Source organism: Solanum pennellii, chromosome 11 (genome assembly GCF_001406875.1).
Source record: "Solanum pennellii chromosome 11, SPENNV200".
Classification (NCBI taxonomy): Eukaryota; Viridiplantae; Streptophyta; class Magnoliopsida; order Solanales; family Solanaceae; genus Solanum; species Solanum pennellii.
Window position 1 is genome coordinate 65,292,197 of NC_028647.1, and position 24,484 is coordinate 65,316,680.

Genomic DNA, 24,484 nt, shown 5'->3' on the forward strand with positions numbered 1-24,484 from the left:
GAGATTTTTATTTCGCGACTTACTCTCGAGTTCGAGTCTTAAATATGTGTATATATATATATATATATATATATATATATATAATCTCGAGATTTTTATTTCTCGACTTACTCTCGAGTTCGAGTCTTAAATATGTATATATAAAATCTCGAGATTTTTATTTCGCGACTTACTCTCGAGTTCGAGTCTTAAATATGTATATATATATAAAATCTTGAGATTTTTATTTCGCGACTTACTCTCGAGTTCGAGTCTTAAATATGAAAACGAATCTCGATAATGAATGGTTAATCCTGTTTAATCTCTATAACGAAACCTATATAATGTAAATCTGAATTAGTCGAGCGCCCTATTACGAATATCGAACACCTAGTAGGAAACCAAATAAAAAGGTTTTGTGTTAAAAGGATATACTCTATATTCTTCTTTTTCATTTATACGTCTTACAAAGTAGCTAATTTTCCGACCTTGAATTTTGGGATGTGAATTTTTTCTATAAATGAAATTTACTTTTTCTTTCCATATTACTCAAATATTTAATTTAATTTTTTAATTATTATTTTTATAATTCTATAATCCTACTCACTTACCATATCTTTTATGTCTCTTATACTCCCCTACTCCCTTACTAACCTTTTTGTCTTCCCTTTTTCTTTTTAGGGTTTCATTGCTTTTCTCTCCTTTTCTTGATTTTAGCTCTTGTTTTCTTGATTTCTCAACTCCACACAAATGGAAGCTGAAGATGATCAAGAAAACAATGGATCTTGTGAAAAAGGTTTATCTTCAAGTAATCTTAAGGTGAAGATAAATCTTAAGCTCAAGAAAGATAAAGATGAAAGTCGCGGAGATGAAGAAAAGAACATGTTGTTGATGAAGCAAAAGAAAGATCATATATGTTGTGAGTGTGGAAAAGAGTTTAGCTCAGGAAAAGCTTTAGGTGGACATATGAGTAGTGCACATGTTCAAGCAAATCAAAGATTAGAAGAATCTTTGAAGAAGAAAAAATCTTTGATAAAAAGATCAAGAATTGATGATGATGATGATGACGACGAAGAAGAAGTTGTTCTCGAAGAAGAAGAAGAGATGGGAGGTGTGGTTGTAAGTTGTGAAATTTGTCATAAGAATTTTCCATCTAAGAAATCTTTATTTGGACACATGAGATGTCATCCTGATAGAGAATGGAGAGGTATGAAACCCCCTAGTAAAAAGATATCGAAAAGTAAGGGTTTTGGTGAAGCTAGGTTTGAGGATGTGAATGAGGGTTTTGAGGATCGTTTTGCTAGTCTTCGAGATGAAGAAGAAGAAGATGGAGGAGGAGGAGGAGGAGGAGTTCGTTTTAATGTGGTTGAACTACCTCCTTTGAAGGATTGGGGTGCGAAGGATAGACGAGGTAGATCCCCTCTAAAGAGGAGTGTAAGTAGTACTATAATGGATGATGATAAGGAGCTACATGACGCGGTTCAACAGCTTATAAATTTAGTCAATGGAAACGTGAACAATAACAACAACAACAAGAACAGGTCAGAGGTCATGATGAGTAGTAGCAATTCAGTTGGTAGTGCTCCTAAAGAAGCTGCTTTTCGCGATTTGAAGGATAAATCTAAGAAAAAGGGGGTTGTTATTGATGATACTAAAGAAAAGAATCGCGAAGAAACCAAGAAGAGGAAGAGGGAGAAGGAGCTAGTCAAATTGGAACCGGGCCAGGATTTGGTCCCTAGCCCGGTTCTCAAGAAATCAGTGGAGGTCAAATACAAATGTAACGTGTGTGGAAAGATGTTTACGACTCATCAAGCACTAGGTGGACACAGATCGAGTCATAACAAGCTCAAGATTAGTATTGAGAACACGATCGATGAAATTAAGGGTGGAAATGATGAAGAGAACAATAATAATACTCAAGATCATGGTCAATTGGGAAATCAAGAAATCAATAATCATGGCAACATTATTATTAATGATCAATATGGATCTAATAATAATAATAATGTTCATAAGTGCAAATTTTGTGACAAGATTTTTCCTACTGGACAAGCACTTGGAGGTCATCAAAGGAGCCATTTGACAAACAATCAAGAAGAATCATCAAGTCAAAATGCAAGTAAAGTTCTTGATTTTGATCTTAATGAATTGCCTCATTTAGATGATGATACATCATTGTAATAGATAATAATCCAAAACTATGATCAAATTAGGTTTTATATTTGGGAATTTTATTATATGGTTTTATTGGATCTTTAAATTAGGATGTTTACTTTTCCTTAGCTAGTAGGAGTTTATTTCTAATTGATATATGTTATATGTAATATCCTTTAATCATAGTAGTTGATTTTGTTTTGATTTTCTTTCTTTTTTAAGTTCCTTATATACATGTTAATTCTCTTAAAACTTATTTTATTACAATGACTTTACTTATTTGGCTTTGTATATTTTTAAAAAAAAACATGTTTAGAATTTGGATAATTTAAGGTTGTTATTCAAATTGTCTTTGTTCAAGGAATTGTTGCTAGTTGACAAAGAAAGAAAAAACTATGGTTTTAACAAGTCTGTTTTGGATGAGTCATAAATTTATTGTTTGGTATAATATTTCATTTTATTGATGATTTTTAGTATAATGTGTTATTTTAATTTTCCTTAGGAATAGTAGAAATTTATTTGTCATTTATATAAGTTTCAAAGTCAGTTATATGTAATTTCCTTTAATCATATGTAGAGAGTTGATTTCTTTTGATTTTTTTTTTTAGTTTCTTGTATTGATTCTGTCAAAACCTAGTCAAGACAAAAAAAAAAAGATTTTAACGGAATTCTTATCATCGTCATTCTATCTATCTTGTTAAATTGCTTATATTTTGTAGAATTGACAAAACTTGCATAGATTCACAAGTTACGTCGAGTTCATTACACTTGTACAATTCGTCATTCTACTATCATGTTAAATTGTTCACAGATCTTATCACATTTACGTACACTTGATTGCAAGTTATGTAGGTCGTATGATTTTAGTACGATCCGTATTCTACCTATTTTTGTTATTGTCTATAAGTTTTACGGCTTGACGATACTAATTGCTTGTCGGGGAGCGCTTTACCCTCCTTATGTGGGACATTTCGATGCGAATTCGGATTTAGTCGGATTCTAATGCAGGTACCAGACACCAAGTGGAAACAATAAAAAATATCTTTTATCTATATATATTTTTAATTGTTCGTATGTTATTATTTTGGAATTTTATTATATGGTTCTATATTATATCTTTAGGATGTTTACTTTTCCTAGTAGAAGTTTATTTCTTATTGATTTAAGTTTTAACGTTAATTACATGTAATTTCCTTTAATTAGTTGATTTTCTTCCCTTTTTAGTTCCTTGTATTAAGTCTTTTAAAACTTAATTACAATGACTTTACTTATTTGGCCTTATATATTATCCAATTCAATAAAAAAAAACATGTTTCGAATTGGAAATTTGTATAAATAATATAATTTAATTTTGTCATTCAAATTTTGTCTTTGTTCAAGGAATTTGTGCAAAAATATTCTTGCTAGTTGGTTGGATGAGTCATAAATTTATTGTTTAGTATATTGTTTCTTTTAATTTTTTTCATAAATATTTCGGTTGGATTGATAAATTTTGTATATTCTACCCATCTCGTTAAATTTCTCAAAAATCTTGCATAATTTGCAAAACTTGCGTCGTTCAAAAGTTATGTCATATGGTTCTCGTATTTTTAACATAATTTTTCATTCTACCTATCTTGTTAAATTTCGATTCAATCTTTCATTCTAGTATACTATTTTTTTGTTTCGACGTCTTGCCATATTTACATAAACACAATTTATGTCGACATACTATATTAATTTTGGCACAATATTCATTCTAATTATCTAGCTAAATTGCTCATTAATATTACCAAATTGATAAAACTTGCCTAATAATTCAGTATGATTTTTCATTTTATTTGTATTGTGAAGCTGCTCGAAAGTCTTATTGAATTCACAAAACTTGCATTGTTCACAAGTTATGTCGACTTCGATACAATCCTTCATTCTATTATACTGTTAAACTGTTCACACTATATAAAAAACGATCTTTAGCGTCAATTAAGAATTGATTGCCGCTAAAAATGTACTTTTAGCGACAATTAACACTCTTTGTATATGTTCCTAAAGCCTTTAACGACATTGGTTCTCATGACACTTAACTATAATGCCGGTAAAGACCTTAGCTCTCTTTATTAATGTCAATATTTAATACCGCTAAAAGTCGTTTTTATTGTAGTCTCGCAAGTATCACCACACTTATACTTGTTCACAAGTTATATGCTTTTGTACAATCTTCATTTTACCTATATTGTTAAATTGTTCAACCGTCTTATCAGATAATAAAAAAAGTTGTTTATTCACAAGTTACACAAATGACCCAATTTGAATAATTTTTATTTTATCTATCTTGTTAAATTGTTTGTTAATCTTGTGAGATTAACAAAAATGACTTGTTGTAACAGACATATATCATGTTAATTGTTCACAAGTTTTATTATCTATTGGATTATAACCTTAGTAAATCTCCATGATTTGTGAATAATTTAATTTATTTACAAGTCTTATCAGATTACAAAATTTGGTTATTCACAAGATATGCTAACAAATCAATCTTAACTTGAGATGATTTTCGTTTTATCGTATTTTTTGTTTATAAGTTTTATCGGATTGACAAATTAGAGTTTCTTCTTGTTCAGAAATTCGATTAGACAAATAAATTGCTTGGTAATGTATTTGCTTTACCTATCTTATTAAATTATTCACAAGTTTTGACGGATCGAAAAACTTAGATGTATATACGCATTTTCTTCCTTATAACATTTTATCATGTAAGAATTTCTCCTTTTTATTGTAGTTTTTAGTTTAATTTTTTCCATTCAAAAATGAAGTTTCATATGTGTAGAATATTTATAATATAAATAAGTATAAATGTTTTGAAGAAACTAGGAAGAATATAGTAACAGGAGTAAATGTATGACTTTTTTTCATAGTTATAAGGTTTTAACATTTGATTTAAAGTTCATAAGGGTCTATCTATAATTAAATCACAGTATAAAGATAATGTAATTATTAATACTAAAATTCATTACAAGTAAATATTGTTTGTTTTAAAAATGAATAAGTCCATATTGAGCTTCGATTATATTGATATGTTATCATTAAAATTAATATTATATCTACCTCAAAATACTTATCACGTTTTGAATAACTAGCGATAATATTAGCGACGATTATAATTGTCCTAAATGCATAATATTTTTCGCTGTGAAATATTGTATGAGGCAATTTCTAATGCCACTAAAATGTACTTTTTGCGGTGCCTTTATAGGAATTAGTGACGGTATTAGTTTTGACTTATTCTTTCTTTTAGTGGCTAATTTATATGATTTAGTGGCGACCGCAACTGTCGCTAGAACTCTTTATTTTTTTCACTTAAAGTGGCTTTGAGCGGTGACTATAATCATCGCTAAAACCTTTAATATTTGTCACTAATAGTCTATTTTAGTGGCCACTATAACCGCACTATAACATCAAATTTTTTCGCTAAAAGTCACAATTAGGTGGCGATTGTAACCGTTGCTAAAACCTTTAATTTTTGTTGCTAAAAGTCACTGCGACCAAATTTATCAGTTTTAGTGGCTGTCAAAGTTGCCACTAATAAAGACTTTTAGCGACGACATTCATAAGTTTTAGCGGCGGTCAAAGTCGCCACTATAGAGACTTTTAGCTTCATAAGTTTTAGCGGCGATTAAAGTCGCCACTAATAGTAACTTTTACCGACGACACTCATAAGTTTTAGCGGCGAACTAAGTCGCTGCTAAAAGAGACTTTTAGCGACGACATTCATAAGTTTTAGCGACGATTAAAGTCGCCACTAATGCGACGACATTCATAAGTTTTAGCGGCGATTAATGTCGCCATAATAGTTACTTTTAGCGACGACATTCATAAGTTTTAGCGTCGATTAAAGTCGCTGCGAAAAGATTTTTAGCGACGACATTCATAAGTTTTAGTGGCGACTAAAGTCGCTGCTAAAAGAGCTTTTAGGCGACGACATTCATAATTTCGCTGCTAAAAGTGACTTTTAGCGACGACATTCATAGTTTTAGCAGCGACTTTAAGAGAGTTTTAGCTACCACAAGAAGTTTTAGCAGCGGTTAAAGTCGCCACTAAAAGTGACTTTTAGCGACCAAATTCACAACTTCTAAAGCCTTTAATTTTGTCGCTAATAGACTTTTTGCGGCGACTTTATAACTTTTAATTTTGGTCGCTAAAATTTTTAACTGTTGTGACTAAAAGGACTTTTAGCAGCAACTTAAACCGCCGCTAAAACCTTTAATTTTCTTTGCTTCACATATCATAACATATACATATACAATATAGAAAATTAGAGTAAATATAAAAAAGAAAAATTGTCAATGAAGAGGATATAATATAATACTATAATAACTATTATGAAAACAATAACAACAACAAAAAAGTGCAATAACCGAAACACCATAAAAACATTTGGTGGTAGAAAGCATAAGAAAGACAGTACTAGAATAAGAGTATTACTACGAAAGACACCAAAAGTCTAAACCCTTCGGAAGCGAGAACACTCCAATACAACCTTCTACCTTAATCTTCTATCTCCGTGCTTAAACATTTTGTATAATTGATGAAATCAGTTTCTTTTTTCTTCTTAGTTATGAAAGACAAAATTAGCTTATATATTTGCCAATAATAATTTTACCTCATACACATACTATTTATAAGTCAAAAGTTTACCTAGAATTTTGTAGAGAGCTCAAAAGTTACGTTGAGAATGTAGAGACATTCTTAAATGTGTTTTAAAACACCTTTTCATTTTTAGTATTTTTTTATATGATATTATGTAATTATTATTTAATATTTAATTGCTTAGATATATTATACTATCTCTGTCCGGTATTGTTTGTCATGATTTCTATTTTTAGAATCAAACTATAAAAACTTTGACTAACATTTTAAGATGCATTTTTTCACCATATTAATATGAAAATGTTGTAATTTATAGTACTTTTCATATAATTTTAGAATATTTAATTTTTTTGTTTAAAATATCGAATTAATGTGATCTAATTTACCTTTGAAAATTAGTCAAATTGACTTTCGATAAGTGCAACATGACAAACATTTCTGAACGGAGATGGTAACATTTTGATTTAAGATAAAAATAAAATAGTATTTCAACTTTTACTTTTGTGACTTCTGACTTATAATAATATATAATAATATAATACTATGAAAATTAGGCCAAAAGAAAAATAGAAATAACATAATTAAATCTGAAAAAGCTAAAAAAATACAGGTCTAATCATAAAATGTGTCTCCACATATGAAATAGTAATAAATTGATCGACTATACACCATTGGTTTGATACGAGTAAATTTCACAAACGTGATAGATATAATCGATTAAAGTTGAGAGAGTCCTTCACTTTTGATTAATTAAAAATTGAAACCGAAAAATTTAAAGTATTATTGATTTTTCAGAAATATAAATAAAAAATATAACTACACTGAAGTTTATCAAAAAATGTTTCTCTACCTATACAAAATAAGGATTAGGACATGTACATATTAATCTTTTTGAATTCCTCTAGATGGAATGTTACATATTGTGTTGTTGTTGTTGTTAAGACGTGAATGAGAGATTAAGTGTTGTGATAAATTGTAATCGGAAATATCGATCGTGTAAATTGAATTTAGGTTGGTGTTTTAATGTACGAGCATTTTTTAATTTAACGGATTCAATTATTAACTTGATCCATTTTATCATCGACATCGTATAAAAAAATTTGTAATATTTCACCACAGATGTATTGCGGTGGAATGATTCAAATCCATCCACCCTTACAAATCTCGAAATTCTACCTTGTGAGAATAAAAGAAATCATATTGGATTGCGCTTTCTAAGGATGCACAACTTCAAATTTAATCGCGCCCCAATACAAGACAGTCGAAAAAATAAAAATAAAAATAAATTTCTTTTTGTACTATTCATAACTTCAGGGGGTAAAATTGTCTTTTAACCCAACTTCATATATATATATATATTGTGAAATAATACTGGATTACTAGAATCTCAATTCTTGTTCACATTGAGAGGAAAAAACAAATATACATGAAGATGATCATACCTGTAAAAGAGCAAAAGAATCCAAAAAATTTTCATAAAGTTTCAATCTTTTCTTGGGGTTTTCTCAAATTGTGTAAAGTTTTCAATTTAGGGTTTTCTAAAGGGAGGAAATCAAAACTTAAAGCACACAAGATGAAGAAGGAACTCTGTGTCATATCCCCTTTATCAGGTTTTTTTACTTTTGATTTAAGCTTGTTTATGCAATTGAATGATTGTTTTGGTACTTTTACTATTTGGGTATCTTTGAAAATGCTCGAATTTTGCTTTTTTGTTTGTTTATGAATTGAAATCTTTGTGATGGATCAAGTTACCTTTGAGTTTAGTTTGGTTTACTTTGTGGATTTAAATTTGTTCAATTCTATGTGAGTAGAGGCGGAGTCAGGATTTTCACCGAGGGGATTCGATATATAAAGAAAGTAAACACGCGAAGAAGCCAAGAGGAGATAAGTGGAAGTTGCTCGAATGATAAACACTCATCACTCTCAACCCTAAGGTTGTGAGTTCGAGTCGCCGAGGGAGCTAAAAAGTGTGGGAGCTCCTAGCCAAGAGGATGCAACATCTATTATATGTACATTAAATCTTGATCTTGTATATATCAACTATAATTTTTCTAGCGAATGCGGTTCGTTTTGCGTCCCCTAGCTCTGCCCTTGAATGTTTGTGAGTGTTTCAGATGAACTCCTCGAGTTCCTCAAGCTCCACCCCTTGTTTGTGAGTGTATCGTCGTGCTTTTTATTATGGTATTGTTGTAAAATTGTTCATTTTGTTATTGTCTTTGGTCTGTGATTTTTCTTTTATCTATTGTTTGGTTATGGATAAGTAGGAATCTTGGAGAGATCATTAAATGGTTTTGGTGATAGTTGGAATAGGTTTAGACTGATCACTCTTCTTGATTTTATAGTTAATGTTTCAAAGAAAAAAAGTACTAGGCGATTTCTTTTCATCTGTCCAAGTCTTGGTGAACAGAGTTAGCTGCTTATGGGAGGTAGCAGGTACCGTCGACTTAGTCGAGGTATGTATGTAAATGTTTAAATGGTTATCCGAGTTATATTCATCATATGAATATGAAGAATCAAGGGAGAACAAGAAAAAGTTTGGGTTACATTAGATTGATCTGTGGCTTGTATGTTAGAAGTTTCGTATATTGTTTTCTCCCTTTATTAGTGCTAGTAAGAAGTTCAGATTCCAAAAGGGATTAGGGACCCGACCCAAAAACACGCCCACACTCCACATAGAGGAATTAGTAGTGTGCATTAGTTTGTCACGTAAATATGTATGCAAATCAACTCTTGAGCTATAACTTTAATCAGATGAGATATTCCCTCTTAGGTTCAAACACAAACCACTAGTTTCTTGATTATGAGCAATAGTTGAACACTTAAAAGCTCCATTGTACTACATCCCCAATTTCTTCTGTTTGCCACGGAGAAGTTTGTTATGTTGCAAAATATTAGGTGAAGCTAGTTTTCTAGAATATGTTATGATATTGATGGATATTTGAATTAGTAGTGATATTGAGAAGATAAAAAAGTGGAAAGACTCATTGAATTGGCAGTTAGCAACATCCAAGGGGACCGTAACAACTTGGTTAGAGTAGGAGTTATGGGAGATCGAATACAGCAACAATTGATACTATTCACAATTAATCTAGCTAGACCGGAAGCCGTAAGTGCTCATTTGGATGCAGTCAGGATGGATTTAGCAAATTATGTTGAAGCAATTGAAAATGGTAGTCATAACTGAGGTTGGAAGGCAAAGCAGCGGTTATCGCTGCAGGTTCGGGATCAGAAAGTATTGGGCATTTCATGATTACTAAATATACAAAGTTGGATTTTTCACGATTTTGTGCCCACAAGGACCCCTTGGGATGGCTAAACAGGTTCAAGCATTTCTTTTGACACCGGCAAGTACCAGAAGAAGAAAAAAAAATGGTCTTGCTCCCTTCATTTGAAGGAATTGCATCTGGTTACTTCAATTAGAGAAAAATATGCCTCAATGCTGTTGGATGAGTTCAAATGTCGATGGAACCTTCATTTTGGACCAGCAATTAGAAGTCAAAAGTTGGGAGAAATGGCTAAGTTACGCCAAATTGGATGTATGGCCGATTACAAAGAAAGGTTTGAGCAATTGGTTTCGTGGCTGGTACCCTTATACAAGTGCAAAGAATTGAACTTTACATTAGTAGTCTTGCTGATTACATAGCTATTGATGTAGAATTGCATAATTCTCCAAATTTGGCTATGGTGATGAGTATTTCCAAACTTTATGAACGCAAGGAATAACCCCTTTGTTCGCAATAGTTAGATGTCTGTAGATCAAAGACCATGGATTTCTCACCTCAACAACCCACTATATTTGTGAAAAAATGACCAGATTTGAAATGGATGAAATACGGTTTAAGGGACTTTGTCTCAACTGTGACGAACTATTCCCTCGGGGCCAAGAGTGCAAGAAATTATTCTGGATTGATTTCATTGACGATGAGGAAGAATTTGCTGAAAAAGATACTGCTGAGGGCATTCAGGTTTTAATAACGCGTACAAAAGAAAGAAAAATACTGGTTGCAGAAGATCAATAGGTGGAACTCCAAATACTGCTTTCTGCCTGCAAATACTCGAGACATAGAAGAGTTCTCAAAATTAGGCATGCAGATTATTCGTTGGTTGTGATCTTGATCTGATTTTGATGCCAATATGATATATCATAAGTATCCTGTCTCTAACTAGGATGACGTGATTAATACCTTCTTAAGATGTGCCAATAGTTTTGTATAATCTTCATTAGTAAGTGAAATTTCTGTTAATTACTACCATTTAATTTCCATATCATTTTGGTATCCCAAAGCTCGTCCTAAATCAAATAGTATCTACTCCTTTCCCAAAAGAGATGCTTATCAAAAAGTTGCTACTCAGGATATGCCTTTTTTAATTTATAAATTATGATAATATTAAGTTGTCGTGGAAGAATCCACTAAGCTGATACCTCTTCCATATAAACATAAATTTATCTTGTGTCTAATCATATGTTATGTTTATGATAACAATGCTATTCATGTGTTTACCTTTGGGTTTAGCTCATGTAAGTTAATACACCTCGCTCTTCGGCTTCATAATATTTTCCGCTAGTATTTTGGCGGTACAGTTTTGAAGAGTGTACTTCTCCTTTCCTGGTGTTTTGAAGGGATTCGTAAGAAGTAATTTTGATTACCCTATTTTTTTAAAAAAAAATATTGTGGATATGATGGCCAGTCAAAAACCTATCATGTTTAGAAGATGCAGGTTACGGAAATATTAATATTGAGATGAATGTGTGGACATACTAGAAGCGATAGGATAAAAAAATGAGGAATGAGGATTTCCGAGACATGGTGGGAGATGCCTCCATTGTGGACAAGACAAGGAAAGCAAGACTAAGATGGTTTGGTCATGTGATGAGGAGAAGCGCAGAAGCTCATTGACGAGGTGCGGGAGGTTGGATGTAGTGGGTAGCTGAAGAACTATTGGGGAGAGAGGTGATTGGATAGAATATTACACAGCTCCTACTTATCGAGGACATGACCCAAGATAGGAGGGTGTGCCGGCTGCGGATTAGGATAGAAGTATAGAGGGTAGTGGCGTGTCATTTGTCGTAGCAATTGCGTTATTTTTGTAGTGTATTGCTTTTGATTTCCTTTATGGTATGTGTTTTTTGTGCTTCAGTCATCGCACTATGTTGTTGTTATTATTGTTCTTTTGACTACCTGATATGTTTTCTTCGCTGTCATTTTTCTTACCTACTTTGATTTGCTGTTCACAAGCCAAGGGTTTCCCGAAAATAGCCTCGAGATAGAGGTAAGGTTTACGTACACTCTATCCTCCTAGACCCCACTTGTGCAATTTCATTAGGAATGTTGTTGTATATACATAAATACCTACTTTTACAGAGAGACCACGGGTTCACATGCTCCATATTTTAGCCTATAAATTCGCCCCTGCATGTAACCTAAGTTGCTCACACTCTCCAAAAATTAGGCCGTAGCTGTGTCGGATCCTCCAAAAATATAGTATTTTTGGAGGATCCGACACACACCCGTCGACATTTTGGAAGAGTCCGAGCAACATAGCCTGTAACCCATTCGAAACCCATAATCTTCCTTCACTTCCTTACAGATCCTCTATGCATTTTGCTATCAAAGAGGAATCTTAGATTTATTTCCACATTTTCCCCAAATTCCAAGAGAATTCGAAGTGGAACCCATGGCGTTCTTCCTCTGATCCGGAATTCCTGCTATTTGACAGTTCACGAAGCTGTTTTCCCTCTAATCTGTCGTTTCCCCTGTGTTCTTTCTCTGATCTGTTGTTCCCTGAGTGTTCTCCCTCTGATCTGTTGTTCCCCGTGCGTTCTTCCTCTGATCTGTCATTCCCCGTGCGTTCTCCCTCTGATTGGTCGTTCCCTGTGCGTTCTCCCTCTGATATGTCGTTCCCCGTGTGTTCTCTCTCTGATATGTCGTTCCCCGTGCGTTCTCCCTCTGATCTTTCGTTCCTTGATCTGTAGTTCCTGCTATTTGACAGTTCACGGAGCCGTTCTTCCTCTGATCTGTCGTTCCCCGTACGTTCTCCTTCTGATCTGCCGTTCCCCGTTGGTTCTCCCTCCGATCTTTCGTTCCCCATGCGTTCTCCCTCTGATATGTCATTCTCTGTGCATTCTCCCTTTGATCTGTCGTTTCCCATGCGTTCTCCATTTGATATGTCATTTCCCGTGCGTTCTCCCTCTGATCTATCGTTCCGTCTATTTGACAGTCCACAAAGAACTTTATCCCTCTGATCTGTCATTCCTTCTATTTGACAGTTCACAGAGACAGGAAGAACACCGTGGCTCAACAGCTGAATCGAGTGTAGAAGCTACTTGAGTGTGCTCTCCCTCTGATCTGTCATTCCTTCTATTTGACAGTCCATGGAGGCATTCTCCCTCTGATCTGTCATTCCTTCTCTTTTCCAGTTCACGGAGGCGGGAAGAACGCCGTGGCTCAACAGCTGAATCAAATCTAGCTGGTTATACCAGGGGCCTGTTTGGTTTGGATAATTATATTTGGTTTGCTGATTCAACTATTTTCTTTAATCTGAATCTCCGGCTATTGTGGAAAAAACAGCTTTTTGGGTAATTTGATCCAAGCAGTTTAGTGTTTACTGCTTAAGTTGAAAATGTCCTGCAGTAGCTCATTAATGTGGTTTTAGTTTCGATCCATTATTGTCATGGAACAAGTGAGTGTACATTCACTATCATGCTTGGTAATTGGCAAACTATGCGATGTTACTTTCTTTTTTTGGACTTCACCTTCAAAATTTTGCTGAATTTAGCAGGGTTACAGAACAATCATTTTCATTTCCTGTTTATTTTCACTTTTTTATGATACATATCATTAATTCGTTTGTGTTAAATATGCATTAATGAAAGGTTTTTGGCAGGTTGAATCCGGACTATATTTCTCAGCCAAGATTTTAACAACTTGCTTTTGATAAGGAAGATCATCTGCAGCGATCATCTTTGTCATCTCTATCATTAAGTTTTATTCCCAGTCAAGAAGATTTGATAACGCTTCTCCGAAATTGTTCTTTTGTTTCTGTTAGAGTATCAACGGGAACAGGAATCTTTTCGAAGTCCTACTTCTATATCCTTTGCATCCCTCAATTCAGGATTGATGCCTAAAAGAAGCAGAAATGGTTATATCCTTTTCCTTTCTTTTTTTTTAATCATCCCAATTACTCTTATTTTCTCTTTTCTTTTACATTTACTTATATAGACTGATTATTTGGTTCAGTTGTGGAGCCACGGCGTTCTTCCCGCCTCCGTGAACTGGAAAATAGAAGGAACAACAGATCAGAGGGAGAATGCCTCCATGGACTGTCAATTAGAAGGAATGACAGATCAGAGGGAGAGCACACTCAAGTAGCTTCTACACTCGATTCAGCTGTTGAGCTACGGCATTCTTCCCGCCTCTGTGAACTGTCAAATAGAAGGAATGACAGATCAGAGGGAGAAAGTCTCTGTGGACTGTCAAATAGACAGAACGATAGATCAGAGGGAGAACGCACAGGGAATGACATATCAAATGGAGAACGCATGGGAAATGACAGTTCAAAGGGAGAATGCACAGAGAATGACATATCAGAGGGAGAACGCATGGGGAACAAAAGATCGGAGGAAGAACGAACGGGGAACGGCAGATCAAAAGGAGAACGTACGGGGAACGACAGATCAGAGGGAGAACAGCTCCGTGAACTGTCAAATAGCAGGAACTCCAGATCAAAGAACGAAAGATCAGAGGGAGAACCCATGGGGAACGACATATCAGAGAGAGAACACACGGGGAACAACATATCAGAGGGAGAACGCACGGCGAACGACCAATCAGAGGGAGAACGCATGGGGAACTACAGATCAGAGGAAGAGCAGCTGTGTAAATTGTCAAATAGCAGGAACTCCAGATCAGAGGGAGAACGCCTCCGTAGACTGTCAAAAAGAAGGAACGACAGATCAGTGGGAAAACGCCTCCGAAGGAACTCCAGATCAGAGGGAAAGTTAAACTCGATCAACTTTGACTGTTACCTGGAGTAAGTTTGTGCTTTTGTGTACTAAATTATGCTATTTGGGTATATGTTTTCCAGTTTCTGTTTTGAACATATCTTTTTGGGATAATGTAGGAATATATGGAGGAAACTACCAGAGGATAAGAAAAATTTGTTTGCATGCCTCGACTCCTTGTGGTTTTCCTCATACAGAAACAAACGGTATGAGTCTAAGGTGTTGAGATGGATTAAGAACAAAGACATATTCTCGAAAAAATATGTTTTTGTTCCCATTGTTCTCTGGTATGTGTTTCTGATTTGTTATCTGGCTTTGCCAAAGTTACATATCATTTGAGGTTGTGCTTTGTAGACTGAGATGTCATTCATCAGGGGTCATTGGTGTCTTTTGATCTTTTGCCATCTCGGTGAAAGTCTGGAGTCAGAATCAACAACTCCCTGTATGTTGTTGCTGGATTCGTTGCAGATAGCAGACTCCTCGCGATTTGCACCTGAGATAAGAAAGTATTTTCCTCGACCATCATCCTTCCTTATGACTATGGTTTTGCTAGTTATTTTGCTGTTTATGCTTTGTTTTATTCGATTTGTAGATTTGTTTCCAGCATATTCAACAATGAGGAGAGGCCAGAGAGCAAGCAGCTGATTAAGAATATCCCACTATTGGTTCCTCAGGTCACAATACTTTTCACTCTTGATTCTGATGTTACTTACTATGTGTGTTTAAACACATTATGCAGTTATCGTCTTGATGTAACATTCAATATGATGGTCTCTCATTTAGAACGACTTGAATGTTTCAGGTACCGCAACAGAGAAATGCTACCGACTGTGGTAAATTTGTTTTGTACTACATTAGCCTTTTCCTAGAGAATGCTCCAGAAACTTTTAGCATTTCAGAAAGCTACCCTTACTTTGTGAGTACTTTGTCAAACTATTTAGATAATCAAATAAATAGAAGTATTCCCTCACACACTTAACACATATCTACATGCTCGTCTCTTGAAAAAATAATCAAGCCAGCACGTATGGGGGCGCACTGAATAAATAAAAGTGTCTCCTCTCTTAACATTTTAAACTTTTAGATGATATGGTCGTTCTCTTCAACAATCTTCATATCAAGAAATCCTCTAATCCTTATAATCTTTTTCTGTTTTATAGATGAAGGAAGATTGGTTTACTCATGACCAGTTAGAAAGCTTTTGGCAAGACCTGCAGACTGTGAACAAGAACTCATCATCTGCTGATGGAAACTCCTCAGATTCAGATGATGTTATATGTTTAGACTAAGAGGGGCATTTAGATTGTTTTTCTTACAATAATATGATACTACCCCAAGGGAAGCCTCGGAACAACGATGGAATTCGTCGTTGTGTGACCTTGTAGGTCCAAAGTTTGAGTGACCTATATATCACAGATTTGAGCTGTGGAATCAGATCATGGTAGGCTGACAATGTAACACTTTTAGATCTTTACCAATTCCTATATGAACTCGGGATGCTTCGTGCACCAGTCTTGTTTATTTTAAGAAATTAGATACACTTGAAAGACAGGTAACTGTCTCATTTGGATATTTAATTGTTTCGACTATAGTTATTGCCTCAATTCCAAACAAGTTAAAGTTCGACTATATGAATCTTTATAGACCATGTTTTCTCATTTACCCTCAACTAATATTATCAACAAATAAGGTACTTTCATTTAAGATAAGATTAGAACCATGACGTGTACCTAACTCACACATCACGTGCACAGTTCTAATTACCACTAGATCAAAGCTCTTGCAAGTATTCGCTATCTTCTTCAATATACATGGAAGCATGAATCAGTAATCATGGTGGGATCACTAGTGATCATATCAGAGGAAGAAATTAAGCCAACAGCAACAGATAGACTAAGAATACAACAACTACATTGTTTGTATGCTTTCATGTAATACTAGAACAGAAATTCAATCAACAGCAACAGAAATCTCTAGGTATCACACATGCTATTCTTGATTGTGCTTGCAATCATCAGTAGACTAATTTGGAGTTTGAGAAAGAACCAGAGATTGGTTCAGGCAAAGTTTCCCTCCAGGCAATGAATTAGTATTAACATGAAGATTTCTCTAGTACTAGTCAATCATCAATCCAGACCAAGCAAAACAGAAGAAGAAATGGTAAAGAAGCCATAGAGAATAGATTGAGGGAACGAGTAAACCAAGCATTGTGGAAATTTGATGAGCATTGTCAAACTTGATGTTGTACTTCATGGTCATGTTATGGTACATCACTCCCCAGTACTGATGCACTGTTTCACCACCATCAGAGGTTAAGTTGTTCTTCTTCGAATTTGATTCAGGCCCGTCGTCAAACAACTGGTAAATGTAAGCCTGAGCAGCACCTTCCTTCCTGAGTGGAGTTCCAAGGCCAGATTTCAAATGTGAAATCAGTCCTTGTAAGTATTTCTCAGCGTACATCTGACTCTCCTCTGCACTCATGTGCTCATCATTACTTGGCCACCCTGTTTCCGTCAAAATCAGGGGAACATTCTCATAGCCTGAAACCGCCATTGCAGCAATTACAGCATCAACCATCATATCAAACAGATTATGATACCTAACACCTGTAACAACATCATCACGGAAGTTAAATGGACCTTCCTGGAACAAAGCGAAACTAATCGGAATCTCTCCATGGAGTCGATATACATTGTACGGATACACATTCATTAACAGAGATGAATTCGTTTCCTCCAAAAACTCAAGTACAGGTCTGATAACAAGCGAATTAACAGGCTCTTGGAACTCAGCTGCAGACGGAGGAAACGCCGTCGTAATCACGTTGATGAAGGAGAAAGTCGTAGAAACTGAAACAGTACGAATTCCTAAATCAATAAGCGCGTGGTGTAAGTTTTGCATAGCAGGGACTAAGGCAGTGGTAGGATCAGAAATTCCGGGACCGCCGGTGGAAGAGATAACATCGGAACCGACTGAAATGAGTGAAATCCGAGCACGAGGATGAAACGGAAGTACATTGTTGTAAACCCATACAGTAGCAGCTGTGCGATTAGCAGCGAAGGCTCCGACGAGGTAATTAGGTACAGTGAGGAGAAGGGAGATGTTCGAGTAGGAAAATGCTCGGATTAAAGTTGGACTCGGATTGAGGAGTCGTACGGCGGGGATATTGAGAGATTGAAGTGCTGTAACAACATGCTCAGGTGGTGGAGAGTTGTCCACGGCGGCGGAGTATGTGAAGCCGATGGTAGTACTGGCGGTGCTGCCGGTGGCTGTCACGGCGGTAGGAGGGAGAATTCCGGTTAAGAGAGAGAGAATGAAGAGAGAGAGAAGCGCAGTTCTCGAGGGAAGCATCATGAAAATAACACTGCCTTGAACTAACTAACTAACTTCTCTTTTAGATTTTTCTGTTCTTATATACGTCCGTCTTTAATTATTTTATTATTAGAAGAAAAAAACAATTTTCGTAAAAATAATTTTTGTATTTTATATTTTAAAACTGCAATTTCGAAAAAAAATAGCTCGATACATGAAAAGAATAATACTAAGAGTTTCGTAACTTAAACTTATATCTTATATCATAAAACACAAATAAATCGTTACTCCAACACTCTATTAAATCGAGATGAAATTACTATGAATCATTATTTGGATATTTAACATGTTTCTTTATTTCTATATACTAATATATAATATGTTATATTTTCTTTATTTTTGGTGCTTAAAGGAAAAAAAAGGGAAACTTACATAAATATACTATAACAAAAAAATATTTATCATTTATAGCAATAACATTTTCTTTTCACTTGATCACTTTTGATTTATTTATAATACAAGTTTAATACATATTACAAAGATAAATTCATTATTCAAATATAATACAAGTTTTAATGATGGATAATACATTTATCACACATTTTAATACACTTATAATACAATGTGACAATTTTTTACCAAACAAACATAATATATTTCAAAAACAATTATTATTCAAATATATTGCATATATAATTCACTTTTAATACATATTATAAATTTATCACAATATTGCTATAAATAGTAATAAACAAATAGTATTGCTAAAATCAGTAATTATTTTTAAAAATATATTAATTCATGTAATTTTTTTAAAAAAAAAGTGAAAATGAGGATATTAGAAGAATGACTGGTGCAAAATTCAAGCAGTTATAACATTATAATTTTATTTAATAATTTTGAAGGCTAGTACATTTTATACAATAAGCTAATAAGAAAATTAAACACACACAAAGCTAATTATATAATAAGCTTTTCTTTTTCAACAGTGGATACAAGTTGTTCGGTTTATGAAATGAGATAGGATATTTTAAAATTAAATTTGAAATTAAATTTATACTTTATTTCGACACTTCGATGAAACAAAGTATAAATTTAATTTTAATTATCCCATTAAATTTCGTGTTATATCAACTTACCTTTCAAGTGAGATAAATCAGTTTAAGAACTATAATCTCGAAATAACTTAATTTTCGAACCAATAATCCCAAAAATAACCTTCTTTTGATCAAAGGATTATGCATCGATCTCTCTTTCGGCCTTTTCTTCCATTGCTCTGTGAAATGGGTTTCATACTTTTACTTTGTACCATCTTCATTCGCCTCCTGTAGTTAATATATAAATAGATAATTTAAATCACGTAGCTTAATAAAAAAAATTACAATTTTTTTTAAAAAAAACATTGGGTGTATAGTGAAAACCAAAAATGACACCAAATGTGAAATGAGGAGTTAAAATATTTTATCGTATTTTAATTAAAAGGAGGTTAATTTTTGAACAACATATACAATATTATTCTTTATAGAGACAGAACATTCTTCTAATGAAAAATGTTCGATTGACCACTCTATAATCTGTATAGCTATGCTATTATTTACACATCAAAAATATTTCATGATCAATATTACAAAATTCAAAATTCAACTAATTATAAATCAACTCTTCTACTATTTGTAACTTAAATGCAATAACTTAATTATGTCTCAATTCAAATAACTTAAGCTATGCCGAATTAATCTTTATTAATCATATTTTCTCATTTAACTTTAATGACATTGTCATACCAAAAAATAAATGAAAGAAAATAAGTTAAAATAAGTTTTGAATCTATCTAACTCATACATTACGTGCACGATTTTAATGAGCGACGAATACTTCTTCTCTAATACATCTTCAATAATGTAAATATGAAAAGAAAACAATTTTCTTACCAAAAGTTTCTTGATTTTTTTATTTAAGAAAATCGTGTGTTATTTTTTTTTATTGATTTTCTGTAAATAATAAATAAAAATAAAAAAGTTGTATCCCCCCTCAAGAGAACCTAAACTAAAAGGGAATAGCATCTATTTATTCCAAAAAGTAGTGAAAAGTCAAATGCAATTAGTTATGCGTTGAGATTAAGCTTAAACTGAATAAAATCAAACCTTTTTTTTTGTTGTCAAGATTTTATCACTTTAGCAGACACCTTGCAATAATTTACTATGCCTCAATCCAAAAAAATCAAGCGAAAATGATAGCTCGATGCACAAAAAATCTCACTTTAACGTAAGGCTCAAGGAAGAACCCCTCCGAACAACCTGGTTGAAACAAACATCAAGGACTCGCGCAAACGTATGATTCAAAGAAAGGCCACAACCTAAGAAATGTGATATATGTAACCTACCTGATGCAAACGTTGAAGGTTGATTTCACGACTTGAACCAATAACCTATATACCCTAAGAAGATAACTAAATCATTGCTCCAACGGTTCCCTTCCTCGGAACTAGATTCTATACACCTCGAAAATGGCATTTGGATAGAGGAAGAGACTGAAAAGAAGATAAAAGGGAAAATGGAAGTTATATTAGTAGAAGGCATGTAAAAAGTTTTATGATATCGTCAAGCGAGAACGAAAGCTAGAAGCAGGCGGGTTACACGTTCCATTGTCCTGAGATGAGATACAAGTGATGATGATCACCCCAGGGTACACGCTAGCGCCTTTGGTAGACAATTTTGAACTTCATTTCGCGACCTTTCACTTCATGAAACCATAGCTTTCGAGACTGAGGAACAATGGGTTCAACCACCTATCATTCTTCACTTGTGCATAGACTTGGATCACTTGACACAAGAGTCGAACTTGTGACCAACGACACAAGTCCATCAGAACTCAAAATTTCTTGGACCATAAAGAGCAAGTAAACATAAGAACTAAAAAAAGCAAACAAATGCAAGAACATGAAATACCAATGAAATTACTCAATCAAAAGGTTTCAGAAAAGGACATTCAAAGTCCCTAATTGTAGAAAGGTTTGAATACCAAATGTTGAAGTGCTACCAAACTACTAAAATAGGAATAGAGCAGAAAATCATATACCAAAGAACAGCACTACAAAACAATGCAAATAGGAGAACAGGCAAGCACCAAAACAAGCTAATAATGTCAAAGAACACATCCTAACCGGAAACAGAAACCTCATCAAACTTATCTGCCGTTCCTTTTTTTTTTTCCTTTTATGTTGTACTTCCAGTTTTAAAGATAAAGATGAGTTGATCAATTCTCACTTGGCCATCATGACCTTGACAAACTCGTCATAGTTGATCTGTCCATCACCATCCACATCAGCTTCACGAATCATCTCATCAACCTCTTCGTCTGTAAGCTTCTCACCTAGGTTAGTCATGACATGGCGAAGCTCAGCAGCAGAGATAAATCCATTCTGATCCTTGTCAAACACTCTAAAAGCTTCCTTGAGCTCCTCCTCAGAATCAGTGTCCTTCATCTTGCGAGCCATCAGGTTAAGGAACTCAGGGAAGTCAATGGTCCCATTCCCATCAGCATCAACTTCATTGATCATGTCTTGAAGCTCAGCCTCAGTTGGGTTCTGCCCCAATGACCGCATCACGGTTCCAAGCTCCTTAGTTGTGATGCAACCTGCAGCACAGTTGCACATAGTTATTGAACATGTTAAGCTTTAAGAGCTTACAGGTTACAAACACTTAAACTAGTTTATCACATCCCCCCTCTCCCTTTTCCGCAGTTCTCTGCTCAAAGTGTAAAACAACAATAAGTAAGCCTCACCCAAACAAGTTGGGAACAGCTATATGAATCCTCACTCCTCCATTCAAAGTGTAAGAAAGGAGAAACAGAAACACAAGTTTCATCACAATAATAAGAATCCTATGAATGATCCCAACAATGAGGAATACAGTTAACCAACATTAATAAGAATTCTATGTGGCAATCTCCATATATAAGGAAGAAAAGCAAAAGGAAACTCATATCCAAACAGAACAGAAATAAAATTGGCAAAATCACTTGAATTCCATTCATCTAAAAGCATCAACTATTTCAAGAGGCAGCAGCTACTCATATTCGAGTACTAACTCTTGCTACCACTATATTTTACTTATTACTGCTATCTTCCAATAGCATACTACCAGCCTGTGGATGTTTATAGTTGCATATAATTACAAACTTGGGTTTTTCTCAAGCACATCTACAGACTTGAACGCTCTTTTCTTGAAGTCAACACATTACCACATTGAACAAATGGAAACAATCCATCAAGAAATAAAGTCAAAGGTATCATGATCCACAAATAGAAAAAAAAAAGGCAATTGACTTGTATAACTTGATATAATCAAGAAAAATGCAACTCCCAAAAACACGGTTTTCAAAACTTCCCATACAAACAAATTCCTAACTACCAAGAAATATCAGCCAAAGAATTCAACACATTGACCCAAAATCTAGAAGCCACCAATTTCTTTTTCACCCAAGGATATTGCCTAGTTGTCAATGCAGTGAGTTGGTTCAAATCTCAGCGGAGGTTAAGACAATAGGTGATTTCTTCCCACTTAACCAGTACTTGTGGTGGAGGTAGCAAGTACCTAATGAATTAGTCAAGTGCATACAAGTTAACCCAACACCACCGTTATCAACCGAAAAAAGATCTAGAAGCCACCAGCTTCACAATGGATCCATCCAAACCCAAACCCAAATTGAAACTACTCAGCTAAAGAAACAGCATGTCCAACAATCAAACACCGAATCCCAGAATTTCTCCATAATGAACACAAATCTCATAATCCGCACATCAACATCAAATCATGTATCGAAACAACTGCCAATCCAAATTCTAGACGATACCAGTTTAACATAAACTCCTCTTCATATCCATTTCTATCAAAACAGCATAACAAAGAATTAAACACCAAATCCAACAATATTCCCTTAATAAACAAAAACTCTTAACAGTACCACATCAACATCAAATCATAGATCACAGCACTGTCAATCGAAAGCAACATTAACCAATAGAATTCAACACACTGGACTCAGAATCCGTCAGTTTCACAAATAAATTCATCAGATCAAATCTAAACCACAAAAACTGAAACTATCCAACACGGAGCACAATAATTAGCAGCACATCAACATCAAATCATAGATCAAAACACTGTTCAACAAATTGTAGGACAAAAAAATGAAAAACTCAACGATTGGATCTGAGGTAAAAACAAAAGTTATAAAAGGGAAAAAGAAGAGACCATCTCCATCCTTGTCGAATAGGCTAAAAGCTTCTTTGAACTCCGAGATCTGATCGTCAGTGAGCTGATCCGCCATTATCGATTAATTCACAGAGCTTTTTTTTTAGTGTGTGTGTGAAAATGGAGAAGGCAAAGAGGTGTTATTATAATGGTCCAAAAATTCCTAAAGGGTACATAGTGGGTGGCCAAGCATCTTATTCTTTTTTACTTTTTTGAGTCAAAATTACTCATCTAGTCAAGAAAGGAATAAGCCTGACGGGTAGCTCGGTTGGTAAAGGTCTGAGGATAAAGTTTTTTATGTCGCTAGTTCGAGCCCTACTGGAGGCATTACAAATCGGCCGCGTCTCCAGGGTATCGTGGAACTAATCGTGGTGAACTTGCCTTGTTTGTATCGTGGAACTAATCGTGGTGAACTTGCCTTGAAACAGTGGGACCCGGTGAATACAGTTAGTCGATTTGCGAACCCGAAAACCACGACAAAAAAAAAAGAAGTCATGAAAGAAATACTTCGTAATCTAGAGTTTTCGAGTTCGAGCCTTGATGATATAATTGTACGTGACATTTTGGATGCAAGTGAAAATTTATTCGAACCATAACGGACCGAATAACAGCAAGAATACTAAAAAAAGAATTTGATTCAGCTCCATATAAATCATACTCATCAGTCTCTTGCTTGCTTTCTCTTTAACAACGATGTTTCGATAAGCGATAGTTATCATGTAATTGTCGTAAATGGAATCTTAAAAAGCAGAATTGTATTGTGTGTGACATTTTGAATGCAAGTAATAATTTATTTGAACTACAACGGATCGAATAACAATGGGAACACTGAAAAAGAATCTGATTCAGCTCCACATAAATCACGTTGAGCCACTCTCCTACTTTCTCTTAAACAACGATGTTCTGACAGTTATCAAGTAACTTTGTAAACGGAATTTTAAGAAGCAGAATTGTATAGTATGTGACATTTTAGATGCAAGTAAGAATTTCTTTGAACCACAATGAATCGGATAAGAACGAGAACACTGAAAAGAGAACTTGATTCAGCTCCACATAATTCACGCTTAGCCACTGACAGTTATCACGGAACTGTCATAAACAAAATCGTAAAAGAAGCAAAAGATAATTATAATGTTGTTGCAATGATCAAAAGGAC

General features: G+C 34.4%; 4 protein-coding genes across 5 annotated transcripts; 2 read left to right on the forward strand and 2 right to left on the reverse strand.

The window, feature by feature from the left end:
* Positions 1-729: 729 nt before the first annotated feature.
* On the forward strand, positions 730-2,160 carry LOC107004059 (zinc finger protein ZAT9-like). Its single transcript, XM_015202275.2, has one exon. The coding sequence runs from the start codon at positions 730-732 to the stop codon at positions 2,158-2,160; it is 1,431 nt and encodes a 476-aa protein (XP_015057761.2).
* A 5,993-nt stretch (positions 2,161-8,153) lies between these two features.
* Positions 8,154-16,396, forward strand: LOC107003371 (ubiquitin-like-specific protease 1D). Of its 2 annotated transcripts, none has more exons than XM_015201688.2 (8): positions 8,154-8,369; positions 13,645-13,899; positions 13,998-14,790; positions 14,881-15,048; positions 15,136-15,267; positions 15,354-15,435; positions 15,564-15,677; positions 15,922-16,396. In XM_015201688.2, exons 2-8 carry the CDS (start codon positions 13,878-13,880, stop codon positions 16,048-16,050), a joined length of 1,440 nt encoding a protein of 479 aa, XP_015057174.1. In that variant the 5' UTR covers positions 8,154-8,369; positions 13,645-13,877; the 3' UTR covers positions 16,051-16,396. The 2 variants fall into 2 exon arrangements, with proteins under 2 accessions (XP_015057174.1, XP_027769031.1); XM_027913230.1 differs by lacking the exon at positions 8,154-8,369 and adding an exon at positions 8,764-8,860.
* Positions 16,397-16,592: 196 nt separating this feature from the next.
* LOC107004143 (glucan endo-1,3-beta-glucosidase) lies at positions 16,593-18,374 on the reverse strand. Its single transcript, XM_015202380.2, has one exon. The coding sequence runs from the start codon at positions 18,113-18,115 to the stop codon at positions 16,877-16,879; it is 1,239 nt and encodes a 412-aa protein (XP_015057866.1). The 5' UTR covers positions 18,116-18,374; the 3' UTR covers positions 16,593-16,876.
* A 925-nt stretch (positions 18,375-19,299) lies between these two features.
* On the reverse strand, positions 19,300-23,492 carry LOC107004451 (calmodulin-like). Its single transcript, XM_015202648.2, has 3 exons — positions 23,329-23,492; positions 21,340-21,709; positions 19,300-19,398 (listed from the first exon to the last, which is right to left on the reverse strand). Exons 1-3 carry the CDS (start codon positions 23,402-23,404, stop codon positions 19,302-19,304), a joined length of 543 nt encoding a protein of 180 aa, XP_015058134.1. The 5' UTR covers positions 23,405-23,492; the 3' UTR covers positions 19,300-19,301.
* Between the last annotated feature and the right edge of the window lie 992 nt (positions 23,493-24,484).